Source organism: Austrofundulus limnaeus, unplaced genomic scaffold (genome assembly GCF_001266775.1).
Source record: "Austrofundulus limnaeus strain Quisiro unplaced genomic scaffold, Austrofundulus_limnaeus-1.0 Scaffold309, whole genome shotgun sequence".
NCBI classification, from domain to species: Eukaryota; Metazoa; Chordata; class Actinopteri; order Cyprinodontiformes; family Rivulidae; genus Austrofundulus; species Austrofundulus limnaeus.
Genome location: NW_013952711.1, coordinates 511,600 through 522,746, shown reverse-complemented (window position 1 = coordinate 522,746; position 11,147 = coordinate 511,600). Strand labels below are relative to the sequence as shown.

At 37.7% G+C, this 11,147-nt stretch overlaps 1 protein-coding gene across 2 annotated transcripts in view; it reads right to left on the bottom strand.

The window, feature by feature from the left end:
• The window catches only part of slc39a11 (solute carrier family 39, member 11), a 237,177-nt gene that overhangs the window by 24,754 nt on the left and 201,276 nt on the right, over window positions 1-11,147 (bottom strand). For both annotated transcript variants that reach the window (XM_014021884.1, XM_014021885.1), the window contains exon 6: window positions 8,897-9,064. In XM_014021884.1, coding sequence (XP_013877338.1) covers window positions 8,897-9,064 — 168 coding nt within the window. The remainder of the gene's footprint in view (window positions 1-8,896; window positions 9,065-11,147) is intronic.

Here is an 11,147-nt window from a genome sequence, read left to right as displayed (position 1 = left end):
ATACCATTGAGATCATTTAGGGTCAGGGACACGCTTGAACATACAGTATATATGTGTGCACCTTGTTTTTGTTATCTTCTTAGGACTGTTTCTGGCATAAACACCTACAATCTCAGAACAAGTAGGCCTTTTGGGAACAAAAGCCTAATATGGTGAAATGCTATTGATAAGTCAGGGTTTAGGTTTAGAACTAAGGAATTGAGCACGGGTTAGAATTAGGGTTAGTTTTGGTTGGGTTTAGGATAAGGGTCAAGGTAATGATACATAAATAACTGGAAATGAACAGAAGTTAAATTTGTGTGTGGACATGTTTTTGCTACCTGGTGGGGAAATTATTTGAACTTTTTCTCGGTACACACAGCCTGGTGAGGGCCCATTGTATAGGGACAAATGCCAGTTCCCATCAGGGGAAATAATGTTGGTGGGTCAGGGGTTTGGGGTTAGGGTTAGGACTAAGACATGAATTGAGTTTAGKCTAGATTTAGGGTCAGCTATGTACCTGGGAGGTTAGGTTTAGGGTAAGGGGTCAGGGTTAGGCCATAGAAATGACCGGTACATGAATGGAAGTCAATGCAAAGTCCCCATGATGATAGAAGAACAAAAGTGTGCATTTGTGTTTGTGTGTGTTACTGATGCATATATGCTGTTAGKTTCAATCTAAATGGATTGCTGTTGCAAAGTCTCACAGAAAAGCACCAGTAATAAAATAAAGGCATCACATCAATTTGTTTTGTTGCTGTCAGTTAAATGGAAAGCAGTCTGTTTAAATGGAACATTACTCTTTTTCTCCTTGCAGAATAACTTAATACCCAGCACTTTATTCATCTCAGCAGCTCCCAGATATACAATGAGCTGCCAAAACATTTAAAATCACCAGTCTGATACTAATTAGTGCCCTGATGTGCTGCCAAAACCACTTGTTGAGGCATGAACTTGATCTCTCGAAGTTCTGTTGTGTCTGGTACAAAGATAGGTGATTATCCATCATGTCATTTGGGTTGCTGTATGGAAAGTGTTGGGTTGGTCTTGTTCTGTCAAGTCAGCACAGACTTGAGCAGTTTGTCATGTTCCCTGAGCTGAACCCAAGTGGGTTGTAGCTACTTATGTTAATATCTGGAGGGAGTAAGAATAGGTCAGGTCTTTTAAAGTGGGGTTTATATGGAATGGGTATCAGCAGTTATCTTACCTGTTGTAGATATTTTGAATAAAATGTTTTCGATCAAAAGTTATGATCAGATGGACAATTAAACACCTAGTCAAAATGAGGACACCACCAGGTATGTTTGTGGATAACCATAGATTTATTTCTAAATAACAATATATTTTCATTTAATCAGGAAAATGCCACTGAGAACACAGATCTCCTTTGCAATTGAGGCCTGGGTCTGAAGGCAGCCTAATATTTATGTTTTTGGACTGTGAGAGGACAATGAAGTACCAAAAAAAAAAAAAGAAAAAAAGAAAAAATCAACACACAAGCACAAGGAGAACATGCTTACTTCACAGAAAGATGCCAGAACTGAGCCTATATGAACACAGGACCTAAGCTCATTATTCTGGGCAGAATCAAACATCAAAGAGCCATCTACAACAGGTAAGACACTGATTGCTTATAAACTGAATTATCTGTTTAATTAGTGTTATTCACTTTATGTCTGGTGGCAAAATGTCTCACAAAGCAAAGGACAAAGTTTAATGAAACTCCTATAAAATAAACATTGCATGTCCACTGACAAATGGACAACCTGAAGAAATTTAAAGTTATTAGAGGTTAGCACTGATGTTAAAAGCACAACACTATATTCTTAGGTTTTCCTTTTTGTAATGTTGACAGTGTTTAATCTATTGTGTTTTGATTGAAATAAGTTCAGTTACATGTCCGAAATATGTGACAACACATAATCAAATGTTGTGATGACATTAGCTGAGGATTTTGTCTGAATGCCTGTGATTCAGCCGTAGGTCAGTAGGGGGCGAACACAGGCATTGAAGAAGGTGTATATTTACATGAACTTCCTGGTTTTCTGGTAGTGTTGGTTTCCTGTCAGCTTGAGTGACAATAAACTTCACTCAGATCCAGAATTCTGGTGTTGTATGGTTTAATTCTTTCTACAAATCAATTTATTTAACAATTGTGTTTTTAATATCGACTTCAGTTTATTGAATACAAATTTTGTTACAAACCTTTGGTTTCGTCRTGATTCAAGATGACTGACTCAGCAAATATAAAAATTAGTAGAACTGTCAGTTTTGCAGACATAGAGCTAAAATATGACAGATGATATGCTTCCCTTGAAGAAATCATACTTTATATTTTGTTTAGTCCCATTCTAGTGTGTACCTTTTTTTAAGTATTGTCTGCTTGCACATAAATCATGTGTTAAAGTTTTCCAAGCTGATGTTTCTGCTAATAGAGCTCTTTTATTCCCAGCATGCAAGACTAAATCATTTGCATACAGTTTGTCCTGCCTGATACCGCAGTAAGTCTGCATCTTTTCTACAGGAACACACTGTCTGAGCTTCTGTTAATACAAGAAACTAAAACTGAGGGAAGTGAAATATTCCTAATCTTAAATTGTTTTGTAAGACCTAAAAACAGCTACCATAAGTGTTATTGTATAACACCACACGGGCAACATGTTTCATTATGTTTTTTATCCAAAGCTAATGAAACCAATAATCATTCCACTGTACACAAGATGTAAATAATAAATTCTTGAATCTAGTGAAGAATCTTGAAATCTGCCTGGTGGCCAACTTTGCAAACTTCAGGCTCAGTCAAGATTGGCATCGGTGCTATCAAGCACATCCATGTTTTGACACTTACATCCAAATGTGTGCCWTTACATTTTTGGATCAAAAGACTCGTTGACAGCTTCTGACTGCTGAAACATGAATTGTTGGAATAAATTATTGTGTACGTCTACAAAAATGGATTGTTTTGTTTCTGAAAACAAGAGCTAAATATCCTAAAAAGTAACTTTGTAATAATATTTTGGTTATTCTTGTGATATCTGGATAAAAGGTGGTACTTTTCATGAAAAAACTGCTTTATTTATGAAAAGTATTTTAATGACTGGTTTCCGGAGTATTTAAGAAACGTTACGTTTATGTTTTCTATATGAATACAAACAAAAACAAAATATTTGTATCTAGTTCTGTTTGAGTCATTAAAACCTGGATGATTCCCAATTACCTGCTTTAAAACTTAAGACAAAACAAAGACTATTTCAAACACATCATAAACATTTTAGGAACAAACAAGGCTAACTTTCACTTAGTCTGGATGGTTTCCTTGGCCCACTGTACTACTGTATGTGATAAAAGGAAACTTGGTGTTGTTTTTGGCCAGGATATGTCATTTATTCCCCACATTAAATATGTTAACAGGGCTGCTGTTTTACACATGAATCTTTTTTATTGAAAAGAAAAACATTTTGTCAGAAAATGATGCAGAAAAAAATGTTTATTATTCTTTAAAAATCTTGAGTGTCCAAACAATCTTCACAACATTTTCAATTACCCCGGATTTATACTACATGTGTCTCTGCTCTGCTCCGCTGCGGTGCACAGGTTGCAGGTGTTCGTTTGTGTCTCACTTTATACAGCCTCCGCTCCACTCCGGTCCGACAGAGTGTGCAGAAAGGAGATCGCGCGATAAATTCAGTGATAACAGCAAAAAATAATTAATTCTGTGAAAGAAGAACTCCAAAAACAGCTGAAAACATTGATATAAAGGTTTTTGATATCTATGTTGAAACTGTCTCTGTTAGCAGAATCACTTTTCAGCACAGCGTTCAACGTGACACCATGAGACTCACTCGGTTTGGCTTTCGTGTTGTGTCCCACTTTGTTTGAAGGACACACCCTTTATTGTACACGAGTGTGTTCAATTAAACAAGTCACATGATGTGACACATTCCAATAATGATAAAAACAACAACAAATGAGAGCACAAAAACATACATAATACAAACAGTTCAATGTTGGTCTCATCTGACCAGACTATATTTTAGCAGAATCACTTTTCAGCACAGCGTTCAACGTGACACCATGAGACTCACTCGGTTTGGCTTTCGTGTTGTGTCACACTTTGTTTGAAGGACACACCCTTTATTGTACACGAGTGTGTTCAATTAAACAAGTCACATGATGTGACACATTCCAATAATGATAAAAACAACAACAAATGAGAGCACAAAAACATCATAATGTCAACAGTCTCGCTGTCGACTTTCTGAAACTTCTGATTTCAAAATAAAATCCACATGTATCGTGTGTGTACACATATGCTTCATGCTACATGTTTCCATCTGCTTCCCAAACAGAACAATACATTCTGACAGCATTTGTGTAGAAATATATCCGTATATTTATTAATATAGCTGCAATTTCGACATTATTCTGACAAATTATCCAGCCTAAAAGTGTCTTATTTTGAAAATACGGTGTAGTTCTTTTCCTGTTGGTGCGACGTAATCTTTAAAATTTGACTCCGGCGCAGCTCCGGAGTCCGGCAAAAATAGGATCTGTTTCTATTTTGACGGATCGCTGTCTGCTCACCGCCACCGTGCGCAGCCAGTGTAAACACTCTCATTGATTATACTGGGTGCGTATTTGCTGCGGAGGTCGGACCGGAGCAGAGCAGAGAYGGAACACATGTGGTGTAAATTATGGAGTCAGTCCAAAATGCTGCTGCTAGAGTTCTAATGAGAGTTGGAAGGAATGAATCATATTTCTCCAGTTTTAGCTTCTCTCCACTGGCTCCCTGTCAAATTCAGAATAGAGTTTAATATTTTACTTCTAACATAAAAAGCTCTCAACAACCAAACTCCATCTTATATTTAATATTTTATAGTTCCGTATTTTCCTAACAGAGAACTTCGCTCTCAGACTGAAGGTTTACTTGTGGTTCCTAGAGTTACTAAAAGTAGAATGGGAGGCAGATCTTTCAGTTATCAAGCTCCTCTCTTGTGGAACCAACTTCCAGTTTCTGTCCGTGAGGCTGACACTTAAGTCTARACTTAAGACTTTCCTTTTTTGATAAATGCTATATTAGGGTTTGCTTTGCTATCCARAGCTATGATTTATTTATTCTGCTATAGGTTTAGACTGCTGGAGGACAAACTGACCATATTTCCTCACTGTGCTTCTGTTTTTATTCTCCATGTTGTGATTATTGCTGCCATGACCTTAGTGTTCTTTGTTTTTCATCTTCACAGAAAGTACACCTGGCTCAGTATTTCTATGCTTGTGTCTCTATCCTGTCCTAACTAACCCCTGCTATGTTAGGTAGACAGACGCTCATCCTGCGCCTGTTTCTGCTGGGGGTTTATTGTTAAAAGCAAATCATTCCTTCCCAGATCACCCACTGCCACGTGTCTCCTCAAAATTTTAATAAAAATTGCAGGCTATCTTAGATAAAGAACTTTGACATTTTGTAATCTGCTAAATTTGTTTGTGTTGTATTATACAAATTAGATTCAATTAATTTGTTAGGAGTCAGCACGACGGCTCAGTGGTTAGCACCGACGCACCACAGAAAGAAGGTCCTGGGTTCGATCCCCGGTTTGGACCTGGGGTCTTTCTGTGCGGAGTTTGAATGCTCTCCTCATGCTTGTGTGGATTTTCTCCAGGTACTCCAGTTTCCCCCACCCCTCAAAACATGTACAATAGGTTGCCTTCAGGCCCAGGCCGCCCTTGAAAAAGAGATCTGAGATCTCATCGAGACTTGCCTGGTAAAATAACGGTAAAGAACTGAGTTGATGAATTCACTTTTAGTTCTCTCTCTCTCTTGCATCCTTTTATTTGAAAGTCTTATTCTTACACTGTTGTCAGTCAGGAAGCCAATGCTGAGAAATGATTGTCATATTGACAGTCTAAAATAATAGTGTCACAAAACACTTGGATATCAACAACAGGCTGGAAAACCGTAGACATCCAAACAAAATGAGGAAGAAAGGAAGTGCAGTGATGCAGAGATACATAAACTGATAAAAAATGGTGTTGACCCTCTGGACTATGCTTTTTTTTTTTCTTTTTTTGTTAGGACACAAAATGCCACCTTGACAGTAAATGATTGATGAATGATTGGTTTTTGAGGACATGTTTGTTTAGCACTTGCTAATTTGAGAAAACTGTTATTCCAAACACAAACAGCTGTAATCACACAATGTTTAAATATATTTTTGGCAGAGAGTTTTGTGTTTTGAGGCAAGCAGGCAGCAAATCAATTTAGCTTTCACTTTTTACACACTGGAACTGGTTTAATAAAACTAAGGTAAGTGTTGTAATAAAAGTAGGGCTGCTATGATTAATCGATTAATCGACAACTAATCGATTAGTAATCAATTATTTTAATAATCGATTACTAATCGATTATTAAAATAATCGATGACTAATTTAATAATCGATTAATCGTTTTCTCTTTTTTTTGTTTTTTACTTTGTTTTTCTCTCCAAACTGCTTTGACACCTTCCACTGCCACATCTGCCTTTCTGTCCTTGACACACATGCACAGTAGTGGTAACTGGGGTAGGCCGTGGACGTCAAAAGTAGGGCTGCACTGATTAGTTGAAATAATCGATGACGYCGATTATGTAAATTTGTCGACGCAGATTTCCACCACGTGAATGTTCATGCAATTCCATTTCGGTACCTAAATGCATCTTTGCGACCGTATTGGAATAAGAGTGGTGAGTTTTTCATGCTTGTCTTGAACGCAGCATCACGCAAGAGCGTAATGACGTCAGCAGCCGCTGCTTCAGTTCAGTCTGAAGCTTGAAAACAAGCCTCGCAGCTCCTGGAGTAAAATTCACCAAACAGACCGCCTCTGAATTATCTGGTGGATTAATTATCTTGTGAACATGACGTTCGCTTGCTCAAAGTAAATAAAGTACCACCACTTTCTTTATTTCATCCACCATTAAACAGAGACCGGTGTTAGGTCGAGCCACGTTCCCCCATCAGACGGTTCCCCCAGCGTCTCAAACAACAGAGGAGCTTCCCGACACACGTCTGACCTAAAGAGCACAAGCAGCCAACAAGTGTTGGACGTGTTTAGGATGTTCAAAACGTAGCTTAAATACCTTTTATTTATTTTAACTGCATCCTCTTTTGTTTATTTGATTTAAACATATTTGCCTTCCATGGACYTCCATCACACATTTTTCTAGTGGGGAAATGACATCAATAGAAACACGTGGAGCTGGATATTAATTTGTGTAACAAGACAAAACAGTCTTGTTGTTTTCAACAGTTTTCACCTTAAAGAAATAAGTTACACAACTGATGTTACAATACAAAGAGTTGGATGTTGTCTTGATATTTGTTAATTTTATATATTGAGAAATATGTTAAATAAAAAATAATAAATTAATATTTATTATAGTTTTTCCAGAGTGACTTGAATTTTGTATGATTTAGTTCATTTGTTAGATTGTTAACATCTTGTACTATATTTGTTTTACTTGAATTTTATGTGCTTTGGTTGAGATTTTATATTTATGTTAAATCTTTTAAGCTTTTTTTTGTTAAAGAATAGTCTCTAGAGTGCATATTTTGTGTCCATGAAAAAACTATTAATGAAAATATTATAATATTAAAGAACTGTTCTTGTTAATTTGATGAAAACATTTTAAATTTCCAGTGCACTCACATCKGAATAACTTATGGATTTGTTGTAAGAATAATCGATTAAAAAGCTCCTCGAGAACAACTTAAAGTTCTCAGCAGTAATGGAACAAATGGGGCTGTAGAGACAACCCACAACGGGAGAAGGGTTTGCAAAGGTGGAAAATCCAGGACTTTTTATTAATAGTTTTTATTTAAAATGACTAAAAAAGCCAAGTTACCACAGCCCACTTGTATGAAGGAGGGGGTTTCACTTCACCTTTCCCGCCCCACATATTTTTTTATGTAACGATCAGGGGATTGAAAGTGGTGACCTATCTCTCTAACCTCTGCGACCCTTGAGATGCAGCATGTACACAGAGAAAACACAACCTGACCTGATTGCTTTTTAGACACATTAAAGGTTTTTTTTTTCACTTTTTTTTTTGTTTTAAGATCTGTGGTTATTTAGAGGGCCCTGTGATGGACCTGCGACCTATCCAGGATGTACCCCACCCCTCACACAGTGACTGCTGGACATGGGCACCAGTGACCCTGAAAGGAATAAGTGGGTTAAGATAATGGACGGATGAATGGATGGATGGATGGTTTTTTGGAGAACTGGTGGGCATCTGAAACTGGATTGACTCCAAAGGTAATCATTTGTACATAAATGTACATCCAATTATTACTTTGAGAGTTTCGTTAAAATCTGTCTGTTAGTGTAAAAGATRTTTTGCTAATRGTCACAAAAACACACCAACACAMACATATTCCCACCTCTCATGGTGGTGAGTGCTAACAATAAAACTAATCCAAATCTGCTGCTTTTCATTTATAAAAATGTAATCTAGTAGAAAACTATGTTTGGTTGTCTGCCAAAGTAGTACTAAGTGAGTGGAGGTGAGACCTATGACAGGTGGCTTCTTTTGAATCTGAAATGTACTAGAAAATGACGACCAAAGACACAGCAGTAAGACTTGCTGAATGAGCTGAAGAGGAGTCGCTGTCGGTGTGCAGCACAAGATTCCGAGTTGAAAGTGGCTGTGGGGGACCTGCCAGACCCCCACAGACTGATTTATGATCAAATTAAAGTCAAAATAAGGTTCATCATCAAAAAAATGGTAAAACAGCAGGACTGTACAAATTTACAACATTAAAACACTTTAATTTGAAYTGACTGAAACACATAGGTGGAAATRAAATTCTGGAAACAGTAAACACTATTTCAACAATACAACCATAGCATTACTTGCTAATTTTATTCACTGTGGATCCTCCTTACCTGGGATGTTATGAATGGTGATGGCTAAAATGAGGAGAAGAATCCGACGCCAACTGCTGCCTTTCTGGCCGACTCCTTCAAGTTGTTTCGTTTCTGGTTCGTGTCCATTAGAGTGGCCCAAATGTGGCCCTCTTCTCCTCTGGTAGACTTCTCCATTCTCAATTTTATCTGTGTGAAAAAGAGATAAATGAAAGCACTAAGTAATGCCAACAGAAAGAGTGGATTATTTGATAATAGCCCAGGGATGGCTATTTTTTTCAATTTGAGGACTGTTAACCATAAATCATGGTAAATGGTACAGTAAATGGACTGTACTTGTTTAGCGCCTTTCTACCCAACCAGGATACTCAAAGCGCTTCACACTACAATCTGTGTCCTCATTTACCCATTCACAGAGCACTCTACTAGATCTCCTACAATGTTAACATATACAATCATCCATGGAGACTAATCAGTGTAAATCACACTGATACACTGATGGGACACACATCAGAGGCATTGGGGTTAAGTATCTTGCCCAAGGACACAACAACTGAGACAGCTGGACGGGGGATCGAACCTGTGACTTTCCGATTCCAGGACGACTCCCCTAACCACTCTTCCACAGCCACCCCAAAACAAATAATACTTTTAAAGCATCCAAAATATTAACAAAAAGTAAAATTAGAACCCAATTTTAAAGGATAATGCAGCAAATACAAATTTCATGTTCACATCACCGTTTTTCTTTTTTCTGAAACTCAAAGGTCTTGCACTTTGAGTGCAGCATTTTCAAAATAAAGGTTAGAAAAAGCCCAAAGGGTTTCAGCATGCTTCAAATTAGAGCATTCTGTTTATTCCCAACAGGAGCACGTGTCAGATGGTGGAACTATGCCTGAAAGCCTGGACACTGCCAGCTGCCACCGACAATGACTATTAGACTCCAAATTACAAAATCAGATGAGCAAGCAGGGATGGGCAGAGGTGTAAAAATTAAACAGGGTTAGACAGGGTCTTTTTTGTTTTATTTATTTTATTTTTTTAAATGTTGAATACAAAAAATACTTAAAACATTGCTCAGAGAAAAATGAATAATACAGATATACTCCCAAATCTAAACAACAATTGAAAAACAATTGATGGTTTGATTGAACAGCTGGATCAAGTGTACATCTAGGTAACAGGAATAAACACCTTGTTTGCTACACAGTAATAAAAAAATTTGTTTAACAAAACATAGAAATATTATCTATTATTTTATTCAACAGTCTGATTGCCAGGAGAAAAAAAGCTGTTTAACTGCAGAGTACAGCTTGTTCTCAGATTTTTGCACATTTTCCCAGATGGCCTCAGTATGAACATGCCATGAGTTGGTTGTGTTTTAAAATGCTGTCTGCTACATGAACACAATGTTCAGTGTAGATGTCCTCCAGATGTGACACTGAGACACCAATGAGTCACCTATATTTTAGAGTAAGAACCAGATGGTTCTATGAACCCTCTTCACCTCTGAGTTACTGATGGCCAGTAGGAGGTGGTGCCAGTGGTCAGGTCTGTTACCATCTCTTTGGTTTTTGCGGTCATGAGGGCTAAATTATGTGCAGTTGGTTACCAAGTATTTTAATGTTTTCTGTATGCTGACTCAGCATTGTTTAAACAGAGCRCAAAACAATAATGTCATCAGCAAACTTAATGATACTGTGACTGGTGAAGCTGGCAGAGCAGTAATGTGTCAGTAATGTGAACAGTAATAGGCTCAGTATACAAATGCAGCACACCTTTCTGAAAAAAGACTAAATTTGGATATGTATTGGATTACCTAAAATGCCAGTATCTCATTAGGCTGCATTTAAAGGTAGTTAGAAATACACTATATTACTAAAAGTATTTGCTCAACCATCCAAATGGCTGTGCACATTGTGCACAAAGAAAAGTCGATCAAAACATGGATGGCAGAGTCTGGTGTGGATGAACTTGACTGGCCTGCACAGAGTCCTGACCTCAACCCGATAGAACACCTTTGGGGTGAACTTGAGTGGAGACTGAGAGCCAGGCCTTCTGTCCAACATCAGTACGTGACCTCACAAAATGTGCTTCTGGACGAATGGTCAAAAATCCCCATAAACACACTCCTAACCCTTGTGGACAGCCAACACAGAAGGGTTGAAGCTTCTGTGTAGCTGCATTGGGTGGTGTACAGTGGTTTGCAAAAGTATTCATACCCCTTGAACTTTTCCATATTTTGTCACATTACAACCACAAACATAAATAT